The 25,652-nt window shown below is 31.7% G+C and overlaps 2 protein-coding genes across 2 annotated transcripts; one reads left to right on the forward strand and one right to left on the reverse strand.

Moving 5' to 3' along the window:
* Window positions 1-1,429: 1,429 nt before the first annotated feature.
* LOC112751257 (probable RNA-dependent RNA polymerase 3) lies at window positions 1,430-14,765 on the forward strand. Its single transcript, XM_025800335.2, has 19 exons — window positions 1,430-1,722; window positions 2,878-3,180; window positions 7,089-7,260; window positions 7,347-7,476; window positions 7,825-7,899; window positions 8,126-8,315; window positions 8,553-8,751; window positions 8,857-8,944; window positions 9,043-9,183; window positions 9,904-9,975; window positions 10,478-10,584; window positions 11,092-11,240; window positions 11,391-11,613; window positions 11,927-12,152; window positions 12,282-12,454; window positions 12,703-12,862; window positions 13,470-13,608; window positions 13,923-14,095; window positions 14,226-14,765. The coding sequence occupies exons 1-19, from the start codon at window positions 1,473-1,475 to the stop codon at window positions 14,460-14,462; spliced, it is 3,207 nt and encodes a 1,068-aa protein (XP_025656120.1). The 5' UTR covers window positions 1,430-1,472; the 3' UTR covers window positions 14,463-14,765.
* An 829-nt stretch (window positions 14,766-15,594) lies between these two features.
* Window positions 15,595-17,424, reverse strand: LOC112751259 (small ribosomal subunit protein eS26x). Its single transcript, XM_025800339.3, has 5 exons — window positions 17,172-17,424; window positions 16,989-17,081; window positions 16,829-16,913; window positions 16,582-16,715; window positions 15,595-15,869 (listed from the first exon to the last, which is right to left on the reverse strand). The coding sequence occupies exons 1-5, from the start codon at window positions 17,172-17,174 to the stop codon at window positions 15,792-15,794; spliced, it is 393 nt and encodes a 130-aa protein (XP_025656124.1). The 5' UTR covers window positions 17,175-17,424; the 3' UTR covers window positions 15,595-15,791.
* Between the last annotated feature and the right edge of the window lie 8,228 nt (window positions 17,425-25,652).

The raw sequence follows: 25,652 nt of genomic DNA on the forward strand, positions 1-25,652 counted from the left end.
CCCTTTTTTTCAAACAAATATGTTTTTTATGAGTTTTGAAATAAATTAGTTACTGAAAATACTACTTTACAACCAGAATAAGACACTATTATTAATAATAGATATATTCCTTTATAGTATAAAAAAAGTTTAAATTGTCATCTCTCTTTTTGATAGTGTAAAATCAAAAGGCACTCAAATGAATTCACCAGATTTGGCCTTGGAAGTATATGAAAACTTATTTTAGAATAATAAAACAGATTTTATTCACACACTTTCTAATTAAGATAACTCTTAATAACACCCAAATAAAATTTCATCTCTCTCTCTCTCTCTCTCTCTCTCTCTCTCTCTCTCTCTCTCTCTCTCTCTCTCTCTCTCTCTCTCTCTCTCTCTCTCTCTCTCTCTCTCTCTCTCTCTCTCTCTCTCTCTCTCTCTCTCTCTCTCTCTCTCTCTCTCTCTCTCTCTCTCTCTCTCTCTCTCTCTCTCTCTCTCCATTCAACATTTCAACTAAGTTAAAGCAACACTATCTTTTACCCTAAACCATTCAACATTTCAACTAAGTTAAAGCAACACTATCTTTTATTTGCTGCTTGAAAATTGTATATTCTAAGTTGGAGGTGCAAAATAAAAAAGACAATTTTTCTTCATAGTGTTTGTCTTTAAGAATATGTGGAAAGCTATGAAGAATAAGATACTAATTACCTACTAAGTTCTTGACACTAGAAGCAAGACATGACCATCAACACCGCTTTGGAGACAAGGTTTCTATTTAAATGAATAACAATTTCGGTTGGGGGATACGTGGATAATAAAAAAAAGATTGTATCAATATGGTACTTCTATATATAGTTCTATTAGTATATGTGGGATTTTGTAATAATAACTTAGTTTGAACATAAAATTTGAAAATAAATCAAAATATAGCATATCTTAATTTTGTAAGGTTGGAGTGTGATAGCTAGTATGGTGACCTCATAAAAGAGGAGATTGCATATTATTTAAACTTTAATGATGAGAATGTAAAAATATAATTGTTATATTAGTTTATTTATTTTTTATATTTTTTATTAATAATTCAAATTAAAAAAAATAACTTGTTATTCAGGTTAACTATTTTCTTTGTAAAACTATAAAAGAAATAAATGTCTAAAAGCTACACATTTATTTATTACCTATAATAGTTATTTTTTAAAGAATTATTCACTCTCTTTTTTTCGAAAAACATTAGCATTTGTTTCTGATCATAAAAAAATATTTTTAATAATAATTTATTTTTAATTTAGCGATGATAAAAATAATCACATTTATTATAGTATATTAATAATGATAAATATATAATTGTCATAATAGTTATAAATAAACTAATATTTTTAAAATTATCGCTAAAACTAATTTTTCTTGTAGTAGTACTTGTATTACTATTATCCGCTATAAATAGTAAATATTCACAACTTTTTTCATCAACCGTTAATAAGAACTTGAGGACATGCATGGCAAACTGCACTAACCAAGTTCCTCTTCCTCTTTCGGTGGAGACTTTGATAGAGGAAATATGCCAAAAGCATAACCCACCTCCTCTTGATCGTACTCTGAGGCTAAAGCTCGCTGACATTGGGGAGCAACGTGCTCTTGAAATTCTCAATCAAATCAGAAAGAGTGGAATCAAAACTTCTTTCAGTGGTTTCATTAAAGTCATGATCGATAACTCATCTTCTTCTCCTTCCTCTTCACCCTACAAAGGTTGTTTCTTACGTCTTCACTTCTTTAATTTCTTTATAAATCTGGAGAGATTTTGACATTTTGACATTTTGACTTTTGAGTTTTTTTTCTTAACAACTTTTGATGAGTTAATTAGTTTGTAGCTATTTTTTCTTTTTCTTTTAATATTGTATTTATTTTTCATTTCATTTCTGCCCTCGCCCTTTCGTTAAGAAGTAATCGGTTTTCAGTTGACGGTTCACAATTGAAATATGGTTTAATTATTTCATAAGTTTCAATATATAATTTAATTAAATTAAATCATCAATTATCAAGTCACCAAAAAAAAAAAAAATCATCAATTATCAAGCATGTCTTTATATATATTTTAGGCTATTATTAATAGTTGATATTAAACGATAGAATATTCTAAAAGTATTCAAAATTTAGTTATACATCAATGAATTATAAGCTTAACAAATTGTTATCCTTAAGGCATGCATGGCTTAACAAAACTTACACCTTATTTAGTTCTGGCTTTTGTTTTTATTTTTTTTTTCTTTTTAAAACGTATTCCATTCCATTTAAAATAATTGTCGCCTTGACTTTTGATAAATTAAAAAAATTAATGTATTTAGCCTTATTTTTATTTAAATAATTGATTTTTAATTTATAAAAATTAAAATAAAATTATTTTAAATTGAAACTCTTTAAACAAAATTACTTTAATTAATAAATAACAATTAATTATGTTCTAAGAATTAAAGACTATTAATAGTTAATTGATTAGAAACTTTTTTAATTTAAGATTTATCTAACATATGTGTTGAAATTATAAATTAAAAAAAATTATTAAAATAAAAAATTAAGTTTTCAATACATTTATTTAAAAAAAAAATTCACTAAAAATAAAATTTACATATACCTATGAAAAATATTAGTAGTCTATTAAAATTTATTATTTTTTACTATCATTTAATTATTATTTTAATTCTTTTAATTTAATAATTTAATAACATACTTTATCCATATATTTTTAAATATTAATAACTAACTCACCACGAAAAATAATAATTTCTGGAAATCTTCTAATGTAATATAGCTGAATCCAAGTCATAAAATTGATCGCTCTATATCTGTTATCATCTCAAGTTCCTTTGTTGCGAAAACTAATGCCAGTTGAGGTGAATTGCACAGAGCAAGTTCCTCTTCCAACTAAAGTGGAGATTTTGATAGAGCAGATATGCAATGAACAGAAGAAGCCGCCATTGGATTCCGTTGTGAGAAGGAAGCTCGCTGCCATTGGAGAGCAACGAGCTCTTGATATTCTCAACTGTATTAAAGAAAGGGAAATCCAAAAGTCTTTTGGGGGTTTCGTTATAACCATGATAAAGGACTTATCTTCTTCATCTCCTTCTCCATCACAATATGCTTCTTCTCTGTCGGCCACCAATGATAATACTGAAGATTCTGTTACACTTAGTTTGAGCACACACCAAGGTTCATAATCAACTTTAGTTTAAGCTTTCATCTTCTTTGCTTTTCTTTCCTAAATTATCGCATACCTTATATTATTATTGTCGTTGTTGGTATCATCCTATTCCACGCGTCTTTGAATTTGTTCAAGTTTTGAGGTAATAAACACACATTTAAAAACCTTTTTATCCAAGGCAAACCTTAAAAAATAATCTGCCTTTATTATCATAATAAACAGCGGTTTTCACCGTTGTCTATTTCACTAAAATTAGGTGTTGCTGTAGTCCGAAAATATTGTAATGATAAGTAAATTCGATATTCAAATCAAAAGTGTTAAGGTAGCTAAGATGAGAGTTATTAGGCTCCTTTGTTTATACTGTTCGCTTCCTTGAGAGGTCTTAGATGCATGATTATCTTGTGTAATAGATTATTCAAACCCCGCCACTTGCTTAAGCGGACTAGTGAGCTAAGTATTAGACCAACCCAACTTGATTTTTTGTGGATAATTAATTAAATAATTTTGTTAGTACCATTTTTCAATGGATCAGGATGCAGGCCTAATTATAGTCAAGGACGACGAACAGTAGGTTATCTTGAGTTTGGAAGCCTTGGTCATAAGTAAGCCCAAGGCAAATAGAAACTAATAGGGAGGCTGAGTGATTATATTCAAATTGCTCCTTGAAACTGTTATGGAAAAAATCATCAGCAAAACATGATCAACATATTTGAATTATCTTATCTTTCAGTTTTTTTTCCCCTTCATGTGTGTGTGATGTCTTTTTAAGTTGTATCGATCAATGTAGTTTTCAGTGCTTTATTTATTAAGGCTGAAGAAATATTATCAATATGAATGCTTCAATTTAAAAAATTTCCTCTCCAAAATACAAATGTTTATATCCAAAATTCTCTCTCTTTAATATTTTCTATATCTGTATAGTTGTGTATTTTACGAGGAATGTTAGGGACAGCAATTTTTTATATTTGTAGCCATCAAATAGTCATTAATGATGATTTTAATGATGTGAGATTAGTGTAAGATTTCATCTAATGGCTTATTTTTCCTTACTGATTACATGCTAAATAGAATTTAAAAAAGTTGCTGGTGCCTAAACTTTTCTTTTTTACATACACATTCACACAGTGGTTTGTAGTTCTACAAAGTCCTCAAAAATCTCATTGAGTCTTCATGTAACCAACTTGTCAACTACAGAATAAGTTTAGGGTTTATAATACGGCGGATATTACTATGAAGATTTTACTATTGTCTTTATATGAAGATGTTTCTTTTTTACTATTAGATAATAAAATGTATGATTTGATTATGATGTGTTACAAAAGTGTTATTTTTGTTTTTTTTTTAAAATATGGCTAAACAAATAAAATATACTTTTAACACAAAAATTTTCATAAAAAAGATGTTTTTAACATTTTCATTTAAGTAGTTGGCTTATAATATAACTTCCTTTTGGTTCATTAATGAGCCGTGGCCATAGGTTATTTGTCCATGCTTTTCTAATAGGAAGTATTTTTTCTTTGTGGGCTATCCCTTCTCCATTATTCAACCAATCTATGCACTAGCATCTTGGTTTTGCTTTTGGCCGCACTTAGACTAAAATTGGAATAACGCAATAAAAAAATTGAAAGTAATATTAGGTAATTAACATAATTAATTATTTTTTATTAATATTTAACAATATTAAATATTAAATTTTAATAACATAAAAATAAAATATTAGACCAAAATATTAATTGATATTGATAAAATTATTAATCCCTATCACTTTTCAAAAAATATTTTTCATGAACAGAAAGGAATGACAATCTATATATCATATATGAGAATCAAACTATATATAATAAGTAACTGTCGTAAAAGAAAGACACGCAAATCCTTCCTATTGAATTCATACATTGTCAAACGAAAATCTATATCCTCCAATTAGGTCATGATCATAGCATATTTATAACTAAAATTAAATTTAAAAAGAAATTTAATTGTCTAGTGTCTACTGTTTAGGGCCAACCACTACTTTTTTTTAGAGAAATGTTAAAAGATTAACAAATTTTATAATTTATAATTATTAATTAATTATTATTGATATTTTTAATGATATAAAATTATTTTTTTTATTAATAATTAAATACAGATCAAATTTTAATAAAAATATTTATTTTTAGATTTTTTTTATCTTATTTAAATAATACTTGTCCGCTAAGTTAACCCCAAAGAGAGCATTTCAAACAAAAGCGCATGGTAGAGTCTTGGAGAGGAGACACCACTACTACTAGGCTACCACAGTACTACTAAACTCAGTTACAGCTTTATGTCTTGTCAGTTGTCACCCATTTTACACTCCACCAATTTTATTCATTTATTTTTTGAAAAAATTTTAAAAAATTAACTATAATATAAATCTAACTCAAACAAAATTTTATATTTTTAATTTTAAAATTTTAAAAATTAAAATAATAAAAGATTAATTTTTTATTTTTCAATGAATTAATTTTAATTAACTACCCTCTAACCCTCCTAATTAATTTCCTAAAAAAATCGTTATTTTTTTTAAACATTTTTTTCGATTGTTTTGTAGATATTAACCGTATTTTAATAACTCAATTATTAAATTTTATAGTATTCTTTAAAATTTTGAAAACCAAACAATATATCTTTCATATATTATTATATATTTAAAAGATATTAAAATTTATTATTATTTAATTATTAATTTAATTTTTTAATTTAATAATATATTTTTAATATTTTTTTATATTTAATATTAAAATATACCATTTGCCTTTTTTTAATTATTAAAATTAAAAATTCAGATATAATAATCAACCCACCTAAAATTGATAATTAAAATTCTTCAATCATATTTCAACCGTTATATACTTATATGTAAACGCAGAATCATGTATAGTCACCACTCTTCAGTGTCCTCACTCCTAGTCCTAACACGCTCTCTTTTCACTGTTCTTCACCAATTCTTCTTCTTCTTCTTCTTCTTCTTCTTCTTCTTCTTCTTCACATATTTATTTATTTTCACAAACACATGGCGAGTAACAATGGCACAGAGCAAGTAGTGGTGCCTCTTCCAGCTTCGGTGGACAATCTTCTAGAGCGCATCTGCAAGGAACAGAACCAGAGTCCTCCAGATTCTAAAGTCAGGCGCATGCTCGCTGAAATTGGCGAGCAAGAAGCCCTTAATTTACTTAACAAAATCTCAAACTCCAAAATCAAGTCGACTCTAAGCGCATTCATAGTTTACTTGATCAAACAATCAACTGCCTCATCATCGCCATCTTCATTTCCTTCTCCGTCGAACTCCCCTTTTGCTTCTTCTACTCTCTCTCCCAACGGTTTCACCGGTTCGGCTACGCGCACGATGAGCCAGCACCACCAAAGTATGCTTCTTTACTTCGAGTTTGCATCTTTTCACTCGTTGCTGGGTTCAGTTACACAGGAAAAGGAGTAGTTATTCACTTCTTTGCTTCCTCTTTTGATTTTTCTTTAGGAAAAAAATGGAACTTTTTAACTATTGACAAATTTGAACTTGTAATCTCTATCTGCTTGATCTTATTTCTTACGTGCATAGCATATTGAGTTTAAAACGTCGTTTTCCACTTTCCTTTCTTTTTTCAAGACTAAATTATTTTCCGGTTTTGCCCCCACCCTTTTGTCAAAATTATTTTTGTTTTGTTTAATTTTTTGAGTTTGTTTTTCTTTTGCATGATTGTTTGTATGAATAAATAGAGTGTCATTTGTGCACCATGAGTACTGCAAATGCAATGTTGAGTGTGATACTATGATTCATTAATAAAGTACCGTGCTTCTGTCAGGAACATAACACTGTTTTAATGTCGTTAGTAGGGCTTTTAGTGCCATTGTGGGATCATTTACAAGCTTCACTCTTTGTCGTTCATTTTTGAAGCTACAGATACAGTTGGTTTAGGCAGTTCTCAGGCCGTTGTTACAGAACTTAAACGAAACCCCTTGGATTTTTATGCTGAAAGAAGAGAAGAGAAAATGCTTAGTCCACAGATGAAGGCACTTGGAGAATTGGAGTTCAGAAGGGCCTTTCTGCTGTTGAGTTACATTGGAGGGTAAGCTCAGTGCATCTTGGCTATTCTTCTGTTTGGTTTTTGGTTTTTCCTTGCATATAATTCTGTTTTCATTCATACAATTACAGGGAGAGTCTTGAGACTCTTCAACCGGACTATATTAGCAGCTTGAAAGATTTGCCCATGGGAAGGTTTGAGAGAACAATATGGCAAGATGTGGGGCATAAATATATAAAGGATTGCCGCGATCGGCAATCGGTAAATATCATGAACTCTTAGTAATTTGAGATAGTTTATTCCTTTGCAATTGGTTTAAGTGCAACTCTGAGATCTGCAATCAAGTTGTCTTTTGTTTCAAATTTTAATGTTTGGCAGTTATGGTAGTCATAAAATTTGCATTAGTAAACTTCACTTGTTGAACTTTTAATTGTTTAAATAGTGCTTGACATACAGAAATCAAAATTTTGTTTAACAGAATGGGAAGATCTTGTTTAGCCTTGGGATAGAAGACTTTTACAGTCTACAATGATGCATATCAACATGATGCTCTTTCATTGTGTTAAATTTCTTTTCTGTTTGTACTAACGACAACCTTGGTTTCTTCAGTATGTTGACTGGGATTCTAGTAGGCCACATGTATATCAATGCTATGTTTCTACGGATGGGAGCTTAAGATTCAAGGTTTGTAGATCTCGGCATTGTTTTCTTGTACTGTCAAAATTTTTGTAACCACTCGGTGGTTTTAATGCCATCAAGGTCTCCATTTGTATAGCATTAAAATTAGTATACTTTTATGAATTGTCTGTATCAATAAGCTGCCTGTATATTGGTTATTTTTCTACATAGATATTTTATTTCTATGCTAATGCTTTACTTTATTGCTCCTGTATGTATATCAATCTCTCAGGGTCCTGTTATACAGAGCTCAAGAACACACCTACAGAGAACGTTAGGGGATGACAATGTCTTACTTGTTAAATTCTCCGAGGAGGAAAGTGTCACGAAGACGCGAATCACTGTTGATGAGGCTATCAACCTGTATGAGAAGTTTGGAAAGGAAGGGATCCAAGTTGGGCTTAGATTATATCGCTTTTTTGGTAACCATTTTATCCTTGTTCTTTCATATTTACCCCCTCTCCCTTTTCTGGCTAACCTCCAATTATGATTTAACTACTAAATAGAGTGAGAAATTTGCTTTTTAATTTTATCCTTTGATATATAATATTCTATTTTAATAAATCATTACTGTGTCATATATCAGATGTTATCTCTTGAGTTGTTTAAGAAACTTGTAGTGACTGGCATGTAACATACATCTTCCACCAATTGAGCAGTTTTTAAAGATGGTGGAAAGGAAGAGAAGAAGAAGGACCCAGCATCGTCCTCTGTAAAATGTTATTTTGTTAGGATGAAGTCACTTTCTTCTGCTGATGAGAGGGCATCGTACATTCTGGAAGATCGGACTATGATTGAAGCTAGATGTTTGTTTATGCATGCTCACACGTTAGCTAGTGTGGATAAGTATATGGCCAGGTAGTATGACAAATACTTTATTTTAGATATCCATATTTTATTTGGCCTGCACTTAATCACCTTGTAATAGATTTTGTCCAAGAAACTAACTGTAGTGGTATTCAGATTCTCTCTTCTTCTATCAAAGACGTTCAAACTTGACATTGACTTGGCTAGTGTGAATGTTAAGCAAATTGATGATGAATATTGCCTGGTATAGTCAATTGCCAATATACTCAATTTTTATAATTTACAGTCTTGCATGAAGCAAATTATTATTATTATTTGACCTCCCTTGTCATTGGGAATTAGGATGAAAAAGGAGAAAGAATTCCTGATATAGATGGCAAACTGCGTATTCATACAGATGGAACTGGGTTCATCTCAGAAGACTTGGCGTCGTCCTTCCCTACCAGTGTGTTTAAAGGAACTGCCAAAAATAAAGTCACGAAGGTATCTCGACTTTTTAGTGTATATTCCACTAAATTGTTCTTCAGTTAAATTCCTTTTTTTTCCCAATGACTGGTCATTTGTTAAGAATCCACATTAAAAAGAAAAAAAAAATTATGTTGCAAAACCACAGTTTTGGTTGGTGGATTAAACATTTTTTTTCACTTCCTGTGAAAGGATGAACTCAAGTTTTCACCTTTCGTGGTTTATATATACTCTCCGAAATGGTGGCTTGTGCTTTATCTTTTGACTTTAATGACTGCACACATAAAATCTGTTCTAAAGTTGATGCATGGAAGAGAAAAATTTTGGATGGAAGCTCTTTATTTTTCTGGTGTCTTTTTTTTTTTTTTTGCATCATGTCTTCCATAAGAATAAGAAGTCATCCATAATGCAATATGTTTTTCCCTGTACTTTATCATATTCTGGTTCTCCTTTTGTTGGTATTTTTCTAGTGAAGTAAATGACAAATTTTAAATGCCAAGAAATATTTCAATATGCTTTATGATCTAGCCCCTTTGTGAGTATTCTGTGCTTATGGCTGTCTTTAAACTTAGGAAACTCCCGATCTGTTAGCTTTTGATGATACAATGGGGGATGGTCAATTTCTATGGTTTCCTTGCCAGTTTTAATATTGCAATGACGTTTTCATATTGCTTGTTCATGTCATATGCGCGGATGTTGTCCTAATAGAATTTATAATTTTCCCTTTTGCCCATAAAGCCTTTGCTGATCCAGTGCCGTCTCTTCCACAAGGGTTCTGCTATTAAAGGCACGCTTTTGGTTAATCATACGGTATGTTTTTGAACAACTCTTGGTTAAAAGTCATGATTTCTTCCTTGGCATATGTTTATCTAGTCAATATTATGGAACCCCTAGTTTGCTGAGTGCTTTTTAAGCTGTCTGAATTGATATGTAAATTATAACTCTGTGTAGATAGATCATAAGATACTTTTTGGTATTTCCATATTTTGCTCCACTGTTTTTATTCTGGTTCTCAATGATTAAGTTGAACATGTAGTCTTATAATGATGAGAAGGATAACATAGGTGATATGTTTATAAAATATTATTGCAATTTAACATTGGTGGACTATATTACAGAAGTGTATAAACCCAAATTTATCTGCATAGGGCATGCTGGTATTTTAGTTTTCCAATATATTTTTCCTGGTTACTAGAGGTGCTTGACATACTCTCTTACTTAGAATTGGACAGGTATTGTGGTTTATTCTATAAAATAATTTATTTTCTCTAGATAAAGAAAAACATTATGGTAAAGTATACCTTTTCTGCAGCTTCCTCCTAGGACAATCCAGGTTCGGGATTCAATGATTAAAGTTAAGAGCGACAAAGAACTTGAGAATGCTCCAAGCATAGATTCGTTAGAAGTAGTGGGAACGAGGTTTTTCACTTCATCACCTTTCCTGCTAGTATTTTGGCGTAGTTATCATTATTTTGATAATTAAATTATTTCAGAAGCTGATGGAGTATAATGTCCATTCACATATTACTTGTTAACGGGATAATGTATTTGCTTTTATCGATTTATGTGTTTCATCTGGATGCACAACTTTAGCGGTCCACCAGACCATTAAAAAATGGGCCCTTTCAGTGCTGTGCTTTATTGTTTATATTTACATTTCACCATTTACTAATAATCCTCGATATAAATGGGCTAAAGAGGCATATAATGATTTCCTTAATATGGGTGCTTGAAGGAGATGCGGGTTTCACCTGGTTGGGTTTGGTGAAGGTAGATATATGCATCCAAAAGGACACTATTTGATGATTCTATGTTGCCCAAAATTTGCAACCAATAATAGATAGTACATTGTTCAAGCTTTTTTCTTATGAGATGCCTAGCAAACTATCTACTGTTCTTTCACTAACTAAGTTCCACATGTTTCAGCAATCACCCAAATCGCTCATTCTTGTCTAAATATCTCATTGCACTTCTAAGCTATGGTGGAGTTCCAAATGGATACTTCATTGAAGTACTTCAGGATAATCTGAAAGAAGTTGATCAAATCTTCTCTAATAAGCGCGCTGCATTTAGAGGTTGTTCATGCAGATTAGTAGATTTATTTTGTCATATTTCATCAAGGTCTTACTTGTTTAGTTATTTTGGATATGAATTGAAGTGATATACTGTTTTAAATGTGTTGAAATCTCACCAAGCAAAGCTTTCTTACCATCATTTACATGCAGCTTCTCTAAACCATGGTGAGATGGATGATTACACTGCAATGCGAATGATCTTATGTGGGATTTCTATTGAAGAGCCGCATTTGCAGTTTCAATTGTCCGTATTTGCAAAGGAGGAAATGAAGAAGCTTAGAGGAGGGAGGATCTATATACCAGATTCTTTCTATTTGATGGGGACTGTTGATCCCACTGGAAAATTAGAAAGAAATCAAGTTTGTGTAATTCAGTAAGTGTAAATCTTTTACTCTTTGGTATTAATTAATCTTTTGTCCAGAAAATTTTCTAAATTTTAGATGTATTTGATATTCAAAAGTCAAAACTAATGAAAACAGAATATTTGTCTTGATGACACATACATCGTTGTAGTGAAAATGGCCATTTTTGCCAAGAATGAACGGTATGCAATATTGAGTAGAACAAAATGCTATGACCATGTTTAGCTGCATCATGCTCTATAGTGTTCCTTTTAAAAAAAAGTGGAACAATTTTTGCAATTTAATATTATTATGTCTGAGCTGATTGTTCCTTTTTCTTTGTAGTGAAAATGGCCCAATTACAGGGGAGGTGTTAGTTTACAGAAATCCAGGTTTACATTTTGGGGACATTCACAGAATGGTTGCAGTACCTTTGGAGGAACTAAAATCTTATGTTGGTGATAGCAAATATGCAATTTTCTTCCCATGTGTTGGTCCTCGCTCTGTGGCAGATGAGATTGCCGGAGGCGATTTTGATGGAGACATGTACTGGGTTTCACAAAATTCTGAGGTTCCATTCCCTGTTTGAATTCAATTTATTCTTCTCACTAAATTTGTTTATTGCATTGTTGTCCCATTGTTATTCTCCGAGGGTCTTTAAAGTAGTTTAATTTGACCATTCAAGTTTGAAATGCTGCAGCTATTAAAATCCTTCAGACAGAGTGACCCTTGGATAGAAACTCGACCTGAAGAACCTCATGATAAAGAACCACGTGATAAAGAACAAAATGTTAAAGAACCACGTGATATGTCTTCTGATGAATTTGAGGAACGGCTTTTTAGACTATACCTAAAGACTCGATTTGAACCAAGGTGAATCTGCAGCTATATATATAAAAATTTGTAGAATTCTAGTCGTATACATGCTTTCCAGAAGTGAAAATTGTGCAGGGTACTGCAGGCAAAATTAGATTTAAATACATACATGTATGTCATGCTCATCTCTTCTAGATAACCACTCTTTTATAACATAGTGAATCCAGGTAAGAAGGCTGTTGGTGGAACACAATCTCCAATTGGTCTTAAGGATTTTCTTTTATTTTTATTTTTCTATTTTTCAGCATTGCAATAGGTGCAGCTGCTGATAGCTGGATGGCAATCATGGATCGATTTTTAACCATAAGAAATGAAGAGGAGAAGGAAAGAGTGAAGGAAAACATAATTAGATTGGTTAATATATATTATGTTGCATTGGATGCTCCGAAGAAAAGTGGTCGTAAGGTTAGTTTGACCGCATCATTCTATTATTGCTTTATATCTGGTGTTTGCTTGTGGACTCCATGACTTTTCTTGACCAATCAATTAGCAGTTGTGTTGGTGCTTCTTCTCACTCAACATGGAACTATTTGTCACATCGAAGTCTATAGGTTGATCTGGGCTTCCCAATCATGGGATTTCATGATCTTGGATTGTTGGCAATGCAGTCATTACTTGATTAAATTTACTGTTATCATGATGAACTTTGTTATCTGTAAATATTAGAATTTATTTTATGTACTACTTTGCATATTCATTATGGCGTGCAAATCTGGGTGCATGTCTCTTTTCTGCTGATCAATTGTCCTAAACTTCTCTTATTCATTTGTTGCCAGTCATTGCCAATAGATGCAATATTTTATATCTATTCTATCATCTGGGGTTTTCAGTTTTCTACTATTTAAATGTTTGTTTCGGGATTGAAAAATCATGTTTCTGGTGCCGTGTGGTCAAATAGATGACATGACTTTGTATTTGGTTTTATTCGTGTAAATATTTACAAATAATGCTTTCCAGAATGAATACCATCTGAGTTTTCCAGTCTGAACTGACACATGTACTTTATCAACAGATTGAAGTCCCAAAAGAGTTGTCTGCAGAATTGTTCCCACATTATATGGAAAAGGAGAAATCATTCACTTCAACCTCTGTGTTAGGAATGATATATGATGAGGTTCGCAGATGGCAACATAAAGAAGATTCTGCAATAGGTGGGGACTTGCATTTAAGTCAGGTGTTTATTTATTTATATAAATATAGAAAAGGATTGTCAAGCGCATAACATTACCATCTGGCGAGGTCCCAGGATGATAAATGTATATTGCTCTACTTTTTCATAGTGGAGAGGGGGTGTTTATGAAGATTCAAACTTGCAATCTTCTGGTTATAAGACAGCAACCTTAACGTGATTTTGAAGCCTACCTTCATGATTTATTTATTTATTTTCCTCCAAGTACTTTATATAAGGTGATGTACAATCTGTCCATTTTATGTATGCTGATTATCGTCCTGTCCATGTTACCAGAAATAAAAAAACTCCCTTGTTTTGATATTGAAGTACCTAAAACAAGATTGGAAAATTGGCAAAATTTATATGAGGAGTATAGGAGTGATATGGATGCTGCCTTAAGAGACAAAGAAAATGACAAAGATGCTTCCAAAGAGAAGGCAGATGAAGTCATCAAATATTATAAGCAGGTAAAATTCATATTTTTCTAGTTATATTATTTGTATATACCCTCATTCTATATGTAAGCACATTTTTTTTTTACCCCCTGGATGTTACCATAAACAGTGTATGCTGATGGGAATTTTCCTTTTTGGGTAGAAACTGTATGATGGTGCTGACAATATGGAAGATAGTGCAAGAGACATAAATGATATTTATATTGATGCTTTGGCTGTGTATAATGCTACTTATGACCATGCCATGGCAGTGAAGCAAGTTGGTAAATGCGGATTTGCATGGAAGGTTGCAGGTTTACCTCTATGCAGTCTTTATAATCTTAAACAAGATGAAAAGGCTTTTGTTGTTTCCCTCTCTGTACTGCGTGAGATTGGATGATCATCTTCACTCTGCACAGTCATACTAGGCAAAAGCAGGCATCATTTTTATAGCTAGTGTAACTGATGAGTGATGAATATGATTTGGCTAAGAGATCAGACAATTAAGCAAGCTATTGAAGAGTTAATGAGCTATCACATTTTTTTGCCTTGCTTTGAGAAAAACAATTACGTGTCCTTTGAAAATTAAAAAAGAAAAAATCTTTGTATCTCCATACCATATAACATTTGTACTTTATAATTCTCCTCTTTAAAATGGTGATATTATAAATACATAATAGATAACAACTACACACATTTCTAACTTGGTTTTATTATAAAATGGGTGGTGGTCCATAAACTTTCTTAATAAGAAGAAGATAGAAATTCAGGTGCAGTCGACTTGATGTGAAGTTGATAGCTGAGAGCTGTTAGATGAAAATTTAGTCAAATCAGTCAAATCATTTAACAGCTCTCAGCTATCAACTTCACGTGAAGTCGACTACACCTGAGTTTTCACCTAAGAAGAAAAGACTCTTTGAAAGATTTCTTTGTCATTGTCAGTCATTAATTCTTTCATTGTAAAGTAGACTATTAGAAAATCGTGATATTTTTCAGCCATATATCCCTATCAGAGAAACTAGCTATAACGTATTTAGCCAATTCCACCCTACCAATAACGTGTAGGGATGGGTCAATGGTGAAGGAAAATTACTGGATATATACTCGCAATCAAGCCCTTCTTTGTTCATAGAGAAAGCATTTGGATGCATAAGGTATAAACATGAGCAAATAGATACAAGAAGATAAACCCTATGACCACATATGATACACACCTTTTAAATGATACCACCTTTTAAAGAAATAAACTCTTTAATTATTTTAAATTATCTCAAAATATTAAATTCATTTTATCTTTAATTATTTGTCTTTTAAAACATTATTAATATTATGTTATTTTTTTAAAAAAAATATATATAATTATAATATTTAAAAGAAAATAAAACAGGAAGAATAAAATAAAAAATGAAATCTACTAGCATGATTATTTTCCCGAGAGACTTGGCATATGGATCATTTGAGTTTTGCCATAGTCTGGATTTTTTATCCAAAGAATTTCAATAACTATAACCATTTTAAAATAATAAAAAAAATTACCCCTCCAAAACGCTAAACTTTATATAATCGGTGTCCATTATCCAAAACAGAAAATCATGACAATTGAGTAATTCATGCAACTATAGGGGGAAAATAATTTTACCGTAAACGTAACTGAGATTCAAAATATAAAACAATAGTAATTAAGGATTATCACAAAATCGATGCAACATGGCCGATCTCAGAATTTGAGTTAAGTTCGAGGGGCAGCTCCTACTCCACCAGCAGGACGAGGTGCTTGACCAGGCTGACCGGGCCTTGGTGCATCATCCTTTAAAATGAGAAACAAATACAATCATCAAAAAACCAGTAAATGGTACATAAAAGACATATAAAATTGATTAACCATCACTTACAATTCCTAGGCACAAAAGTCACAAGTCTATTCAAATATGTAGGCCATATTATCATTTATCCAAAAGAAAGAATGCATAACCAATTACCCTAAAGAAGACTGAAAGTTTGGAGTCCCATTCATTTATGCAGTCAATCACATTCACATGCTCCAGTGAACAAGCTCAAGAAGACAATGTTATAAGAATGCAAAATTGACATCACAGTTCTAAAATCTGAGTATAGCTAAAACTAAAAGGCGGACGAGACGCAATTCTTAGTGGATTGGATTAGGATCAGCCTCAATTCTTTCCATTAATATCAAGTTCTAGACATGCAATTGCAAGATGTAGAACTATGATTTGCCTAAATTACAATTTAAAGAAATGAGATTTCTTCAAATGAATATGAAAGAGTAGCACTCCGTTCTCTATAACCGTTCTATATATGAAAAGAGGAGATTAGTATCAGCCTCAATTCTTTCCATTAATATCAAGTTCCAACTAGTTATCCAAGCACTGCAATACTCCACAGTTTAGGAACAAAATGTGTATCAACGTAGCTAAAGATTATCTAAAACATTTTGAGCTCATTAGAATCAATACGCAACAGATTGTGGAGAAGTTAAAAGAATGGCGAAACAGGCATACCCTGCGCCTGGCAAAGCGCTGTGGCGGCTCGCGGTTCCTCCTATCGGTGCGAGAACGCACCCTCACGACATGAGAGTGGATGGCACAGGAAACACAATACTGCATCTTCACGTACAACTTCGGAAGAGTGTATTCTACAACCAACAAATCAAAACAATAGAAATTCATAAATTCAAAATAATGCAGCAACAAAAGAACACAAATCTTGATAAACAGAGATAGACAGATTATGTGAAATAAGAATTACGCTCATAGACGCAGGCTTCCTGAACATCACGAACTGCAGCTTGCTCAACAATGTTCCTCACAAGGAACCGCTTGATCGATTTGTCCTGTGAATTTCATTAAAGAAAAATTAATCTAAGAGGAGTGAGAAACAAATCTGAACGGAGAAAGAAGGAGAGTACCTTAGGGCAGCACTTGCCGCAGTTGGAACAGCGGATGAATTTGACGTGGCCGCGGCCATGCTTGTTTCTTCCGCCATTTCTACGCTTGAAAGTCTGAAAAAGAAGAACGAAAGGGAGAATGTGAGGGATTAAGCAGAGAAGAAGAAGAAGAAGCAGAAGATATCGGAGTAAGAAGAGATGAACCATTGTGGAAGCTCCTGCGGCTGTGAAATTAGGGTTCTGGTGGCAGCTTCTCAATAGCACAACAATTAGGTTTTATTGCTTGCTTGCTTTTATCCCTAAGCTATTACTGGGCTTGTTTAACTGCTTTAATCTTTAAAAAAAAATTTAAAACATTCTTATCTTTATTTCTTAGAGACCAAAGTCCAAATATTTAGGTTTGTCTTTAGTAAGTTCAAATTTTTTTAGCTTTTCTAATGTGCACAATAAATTGTTTATAAATATGATCCCTGTGGTGTTTAATAATAATTATTATTATACATCTTATGCTAACTTAACAAAATATTTTATGGTAATTAATTCTGTCGTTTTTATTTGAATATATCTTTTCACATATTAATTATCAAATAATTTTATATATATATATATATATATATATATATATATATATATATATATATATATATATATAAATAATGAGATTAGACAAAAAAAATGTTGAGATATAACTTTTTTTTTACATGTATTTAGCGAATTCCACCCTGTCAATATCGTGTAGAGATGGGTCAATGGTGAAGGAAAATTTATGGATATATACTCACACAATCAAGTCCTTATTTGTTCATTGAGAAAACAAGTTAAGTCTTAAAGCAATATTTGAAATTGCATTCGAGTTTTAAAATAATCCTGAAGTTAATAATTATCCAAATTGATCATTGAAATTGCACTCTAAGACTCATAATAGTCTCTGAGACATTTTCCGTTCATCGAAACTTTAAAACGACGTCGTTTAAAAAAAAAAGTGTAGCATAGAACCCCAAAAAAAAAAAAAGCGTAGTGTAGAATCCCTCCCCCCACATGCTCAATCTGTTCCTTCCCCTTCCCTTCCCCATTCCCAACCTTCCCCTTCCCCATCCCTAACCCGTCCCCTTTTTCTCCTGCAATCCTTCCCCTTCTCCTTCTGTTTTCCCAACCTGACGTCCTTCTCCTTTGTCTTTCTCCTCTGCTTTCCCATACCCAACAAACTAATGCTAGCAACCTTCTTAGTTTTCACCTCACTTTTCTTACCCTCAGACTTCTTACTCTTTGATGAAGCAGGTTGCTGAGGCTTCAACTTTGGAATGGAGACCAAGGGAACCTAAGATCTTTGAGGCTTAACAACATATGGAGCACATGGCATCCATGTATAAGGCATGAGGGCCATGGGAGCAGCATGAGGATACATCCCAGGAACAGGTGGCGGAGGAGGGCACATCCCACCAACACCCAATTGCTGCCTTAAAGTGGCGTTCTCAGCCATCACAAACAAAATCTTGCTACTCAAATCAGCAACTGTTGAATGTATTGACCGCACCTCCTCAAGCTCTTTCACATAGTGCTTCTTCCTCTGCCTCGAAAGCTGTGCACTTTCCCTGTTTCTCATCAATCTGGCCTTCTTCTCGTCGTCGTCATCAACCACCAAATTCTGTTGGGTCTTGTTCTCCACAGGCGCTTGTTGGGAATAAGACACCATTCCCCATTGAGAAAACACCTTTGACAGAGAAATAAAATAGACACAATCACAACACAAGAATTTAACGTGAAAATTCCAATTACCAGAGAAAAAACCACGGCCGTTGTCAAATGACAACCAGAGAATATCACTATGTGAAAATTGTTACAACACATAGACTTCTTTCTCTCTAACACCGGCACCTCAGTACACCCACACTCTCTCAAAGCAAATATCTAACTACACCTCACAACACTCTCTAATCAAAGAGTATAGAGGAAAAGAAAAATCATATACAAGCTTAAAGTGTTTCCGACTGGTGCAAAAACAAATGGAGAACTTAGCCTCATATTTATAGCCTAGGCCACCCACTCCATTTGCTATCATAAGCAATGTGGGACTAATTCAACCAAATCCTAACAATCTCCACCTTGATTGAAATAGTCACACATCTTCAGCTTCCATTGTTAACACCGACAATTCTTTGCTGTCATTGTCTATACCGACAATCATAGTTCAGAGAACTATCATACTCCACCATGAAAGTATACTCACTTGGAATTAGACCACTCCAAGCATTTCGCCTTGGTACAGATCGAAACCTTGCTGAAAATTCATGGTGCAACTTCCAAATTGGCTTTTCCTGGAAGTTCTTCAGCCATCGACCTAACTCCGCCACACACCTTGCATCTCAATGCCAACTAATGCCCGTGTGCAATTGTGGACCCGATTGCCACAACTTATCCTTATCCATGGCAGTGCGGTAATACCATGAGGATACTTCTTGTCTTCTAGAGAACATCATCTTCTCTCATAGAGAGAGCAACCAGAGATCTTCTCCTTCAACGCCTTGTGCAAACCTGATTGTATCAACACATCCTTGACTTGTATTTGCCACAAGCCAAAATTGATTCTTCCATCAAATTTTTCTATTTCAAGCTTCACAGCACTTGAATATCCTGACATTGTTGCAACTGTATACTGGAATAGTATAACTCAACTGTGCACTAGGAAGGGTCCCCAGAAAAGAGAGGTGGGTCACAATGGACACACTTAAATACCAGGTCTTTCCTTAGCCAGAACATTTCCAAACTGCACTCTCACAGTGTCACACTACCTTCCAGCAACAACAACAACAACCAAAGATCAACCTCAAGCCGCAACCGAACCGAAGCTCTGATACCACTTGTTGGGAATAAGACACCATTCCCCCTTGAGAAAACACCTTTGACAGAGAAATAAAATAGACACAATCACAACACAAGAATTTAACGTGGAAACTCCAATTACCGGAGAAAAAACCACGGCCGTTGTCAAATGACAACTAGAGAATATCACTATGTGAAAATTGTTACAACACATAGACTTCTTTCTCTCTAACACCGGCACCCCAGTACACCCACACTCTCTCAAAGCAAATATCTAACTACACCTCACAACACTCTCTAATCAAAGAGTATAGAGGAAAAGAAAAATCAGATACAAGCTTAAAGTGTTTCCGACTGGTGCAAAAACAAATGGAGAACTTAGCCTCATATTTATAGCCTAGGCCACCCACTCCATTTGCTATCCTAAGCAATATGGGACTAATTCAACCAAATCCTAACAGCGCTGATGATCTTCTGAATTTGGTTGTTCTAGTCTCAGCACTCCCTTTACTCTGATCTTGCTTTCTCTTCAGATCACAACCTTTTCCATTATCCTTCAATTTCACGTTCCGATCCAAAATTGTATGTGCATGTGTCGATAAAATTTCCCTCTCGTAACGGCAACAATCAAGTGAGGGAGAGTTCATGGTTTCGTATACACCGACCCGCTACCGTTCCCCGAATCCTGCGAAGAAATCACACCATTCGATGACTCTTCCCTTTCGCTGCACGAATCAGAATCATGCGACGGAGAGCTCGAGTCTTTCACAACAGCAGAGTCACGAGGATTCGGTGAAAGCTCGCGCTTGCAGCTGCCTGACTTCGAGGAGGACTGAAAATTCAAAAACCTAGAAACACCGGAGCTCCGATAACCATAAACAGCACAGGATCTTGATTTCGATGAGTCTGAATTAGCGGCGTCGCAATCGGAATTCTTACCAGAATAATTAGGTTGGGGAAGTAGAAGGGGAAAGGGAAGGGTTGGGGGAGAGAAAGGGGACGGGTTGGGGATGGAAAAGAGGAAGGGGAAGGTTGGGGGAGGGAAAGGGGTTGGGGACGGGGACGGGGAAGGGGAGGGGGGGTTTCTACGCTACACTTTTTGTTATTTTTTTTTTTTGTTCTAAGCCACGCTTTTTATTTTTTTGTTCAAAACGACGTCGTTTTAAAGTTTCGATGAACGGAAAATGTTTCAGGGACTACTATGAATTTAGGAGTGCAACTTCAATGATCAATTTAGGTAATTATTAACTTTAGGAATTATTTTGAGGCTCGAGTGCAACTTTAGGGACTACTCTGAGTCTTAACTCTAGATAAAGCATTTGGATGCATAAGGTATAAATATGAAATTGTGTGTTGATTTATTGTCATAGATTTATTGTCCTATTTATATCCGTGAATAAATAGATACAAGAAGATAAACCCTATGACCACATATGATACATAAATCTTTTAAATACAAAATATTTTAATACATAAATAAATGAATTAATCTTCACATATAAGTCTTTTTGCTATACAAGTTTTACAAGTCCTGAAATTTACTTATTCCTAAAACGCGTCTCTTATGGCACGTATGTTTCACGCTCCTTCTTAACAGATTTTTCAATCAGCGCGCGCACATTCTACTGCACGTTTTTCTTCTTCTTCTTCTTCTTTTTCGTTATCGTCATCATCAATATCACTTCTTCCTCCTTCTTTTTTCATTGGATTTTCTTCTCTTCCTTTCTCTTTCTCCTCCATCATCAGTTATCTCGTTGAATATAATGAATAATTCAAGTTCAGATTGTCAATTGAACCAGAACGAAATTGATTATTGTTTTTGAATCCAATCAAATGGCTGAGGTGTGGTTCAATTAAAAAAAAATGCAGCATTAGAGAAAATATTTTTTTGTATTTGTAGCAAATTTGGATGTAATACGAAGATATTTCGGTGTAAAACGAATATATTTGGGTGTATTTTTATTCTGATAAGTTCTGCATAATTCAAAACTCTTCCTCTTCCTCCTCCTTATCTTCTGCTGCTGCTTTTTTTTTCATCCTCATCATCATCTTTTTTTTTAATTTATATTTTTTTTGTTTTACCTTCTCGAGTTTCTTCTTGTTTTACTCTCTTAACAAGAATACAAACAAAAAAATCAAACAAATAAAAAAAAATACATAATGCTGCAAAATTACTTGAAAGAGGATGAACTTACATTCATTTAACTAAAAGAAAGAAAGAAATAAGGAAAAGAAGAAAAAAAATACAGTATTAGAGAAAATATTTTTCTGTACAAAAATACTATTTGTATACTAAAATCAGCCACTAAAATCAGCCACCAATGTATTTGTGTATAAATACATGTGTACTTTAATTTATTTTCAATGTATATTTGCATTCCAGTATGTATTTATACTGGTGGCTGACTTTGGTGGCTGATTTTAATGTGTACATATAGCATAACTCATTTCTGTATTTGCAGCAAATTTGTGTGTAAAACGAAGATATTTGGGTGTAACACGAAGATATTTGGGTGTATTTTTATTCTGATAAGTTCTGCGTAATTCAGAACTCTTCCTCTTCCTCCTCATCTTCTGATGCTTCTTCTTTTTTTTTTTCATCATCATCATCTTCTTTTTTTTCTTATTCATCTTTTCCTTTTTCTTTACCTTCTCAAGTTTCTTCTTGTTTTACTCTTTTAACAAGAATAAAAACAAAAAAATCAAACATAGAAGAAGAAACACATAATGCTATAAAATTACTTGGAAGAGGATGAACTTACATCCATTTAACTAAAAAAAAAAAAGAAATATGGAAAAGAAGAAGAAAAAAAAATGCAGCATTAGAGGAAACATTTTTCTGTACAAAAATGTTATTTGTACACTAAAATTAGCCACCAATATATTTGTGTATAAATACATGTGTGCTTTAATTTATTTTCAACGTATATTTGTATTCCAGTATGTATTTTATACTAGTGGCTGACTTTGGTGGTTGATTTTAGTGTACACGTAGCATAACTCATTTCTGTATTTGCAGCAGCTTCGGGTGTAAAACGAAGATATTTGGGTATAACACGAAGATATTTGGGTGTATTTTTATTCTGATAAGTTATGCATAATTCAAAACTCTTCCTTTTTCTCCTCCTCATCTTCTGCTGCTTCTTCTTCTTCATTTTCTTATTTCATATTCTCATAATTCTTTTTTGGAGGAAAAAATCAAATAAAAAAGAAAAAATACATAATGTTGCAAAATCAAAAGAAGAATGAGGAGAAACACGACGATGAATATGAAACACGCGAAGAAAAAAGAGAAGAAACATAAAGAAGAAGAAGGAAGAAGAGGAAGAGGAGGAGAAACGCGAAGAAATAATGACAGATGTAGTTTTCATCGAGGAAGAAAAAGAAGAGTCGTTCATAATGGTGAAGGAGCACTTACGCTTTTGTTGGTGAGCGTAGGTTCTGTTTGGTTTGGCCCAACTTGTAACGTAAAAAGACTTGTATGTAAATAAATACTTTAAATAACAATACTTTAATACACAATATTTTAAATAGCAACATAATCTTTTATTCTTAAATAATTAAATATAAAATATATAAATATAAAAACTGGGCAAATCACAAAAACAAACCAAAAAGAGGAGTAAATTACACCATTCTACTAAAATAAAAAACGTTATTTGGATCTCCCAAAATCACTCTCTTATATAATTCGAATGAGTTAAATTCGAATTAGGAAAATCAATAGTAATTCGAATTAGACCAATTCGATTTAGTTGGATTACTAGTAATTCGAATTAAGCCAATTCGAATTATACATGCTTGCAGTCGTAATGTAGTTCGAATAAGAGTGATTCGAATTACGCATGGATGTAACTCATGGTAGTTCGAACGGGAGAGATTCGAATTATAGAAGCTTGTAGCGAAGGGTAGTTCGAATCAGATAGATTCGTATTATCGAACTAATTGAATTCGATTTAACATTAGCTCTATGTAGATATAATTGTTGGTGTATTAAAATAATTGCATGGATTATATTTATGTCATGGAATTCACGTGGTGACTTGATAATTCGAAGCAGCCAACTTCGAACATGCTCATGCATAATTCGAATCTATCTAATTCGAACTACCCTTCGTTACATGCTTCCATAATTCGAATTTCTCTCATTCAAACTACCATAAGTTACATCCATGCATAATTCGAATCACTCTAATTTGAACTACACTACGACTGTAGGCATGTATAATTTAAATTGGCTTAATTCAAATTACTAGCAACTCAACTAAATCGAATTGGTCTAATTCAAATTACTATTGGTTTTTCTAATTCGAATTATATAAGACAGTGATTTTTTGGGAGATCCAAATAACGTTTTTTATTTTGGTAGAATGGTGTAATTTACTCCTCCTTTTGGTTTGTTTTTGTAATTTGCCCTAAAAACTATGAGTATTCTTTATTCATTAAGATTAATTATTATGCAAGAAGTTTTTATAATATTAAAATAATATTTTAAACTGTAACATAAAAATAAAAAATAATTAAAATTTTATTTTATATTACTTGACAAATAATTAGATTATTATATTCAAAATATATTAACTAATTATTTTTGTTAAAAATATAATTTATTTAAAATATTATATATAGTACATGGAAATATTGACTTTTTTATTTTTTTAATTTTTTTTAAAAATAAAATAAATAATATAATTCTAAATATATGTCTTTCACATTATATATTTATTTATATTAGTAAGATCTAAACTAATAAAACTTACACAATTAAAAATATTAAAATTATATAAAAAATTAGGCTATTACAAAAATATAATCACATAAATACATTATTTTCTTTTATACCTTTTCTAAAATAATATATACTATATACTATCTGAATTAAAATGCAGATCAGTTATTATATGTAATTACACCTATATATATGAATTTATCTAAAAAAATTGGAAAAAATAAATTATATTATTTATTTAATTTTTCTAAAAAAATTTGAAAAAACAAAAAAAGTTAATATTTTTATATATTATATATAATTTTTTAAATAAGTTTTATTTTTACAAATATTTTGATAAAAAATTATATTATATAATAATATATTTAACAAAATAATTAATTAATAAATTTAAAATATAATAATCTAATTATTTGAAAAGTAATATAAAATAATTTTTAATTATTTTATATTTTTATGTTGAAGTTTAAAACACCATTTGAATATAATTTTTTAATATTATAAAATTTTTTTATATAATAATTAATTATATTTTTTGTATTTATCTATTTTATATTTAAAAAAAATTCCACCTATGTGATAATCTTCTTAACATATATAAACATACACACATATATACACACACACACATATATATATATATATATATATATATATATATATATATAATAATAATAATAATAATAATAATAATAATAATAATATAATAACATTGAAATAAAATAACATATTAAATTTGTTATATTAAATTAACAAATTATATATTTTATTCTTGAATTTAACAAAATATATTTTTAATAAATTATATATGATGAAAAATATTTTGTGAAACACATTTGTACATCAATTTCTCATATATATATATATATATATATATATATATATATATATATATATATATATATATATATATATATATATATATATAAATCTGGTTGAGTTAGAGAATAAAAAATTTAACTAGAAAAATAAAAAATATTTTAAAATAATAAAAAATAAAAAATGATTTTATTATAAATATATAATTATAAATATTATATATATAAAACTATAAATGTTAAATTTAAAAAATAATTTTAAATTATTTATCTACTTAATATTACTACAAAATAAATATAAATAAAAATGACTAGAAG

Source organism: Arachis hypogaea, chromosome 15, assembly GCF_003086295.3.
Source record: "Arachis hypogaea cultivar Tifrunner chromosome 15, arahy.Tifrunner.gnm2.J5K5, whole genome shotgun sequence".
Taxonomy (NCBI): domain Eukaryota; kingdom Viridiplantae; phylum Streptophyta; class Magnoliopsida; order Fabales; family Fabaceae; genus Arachis; species Arachis hypogaea.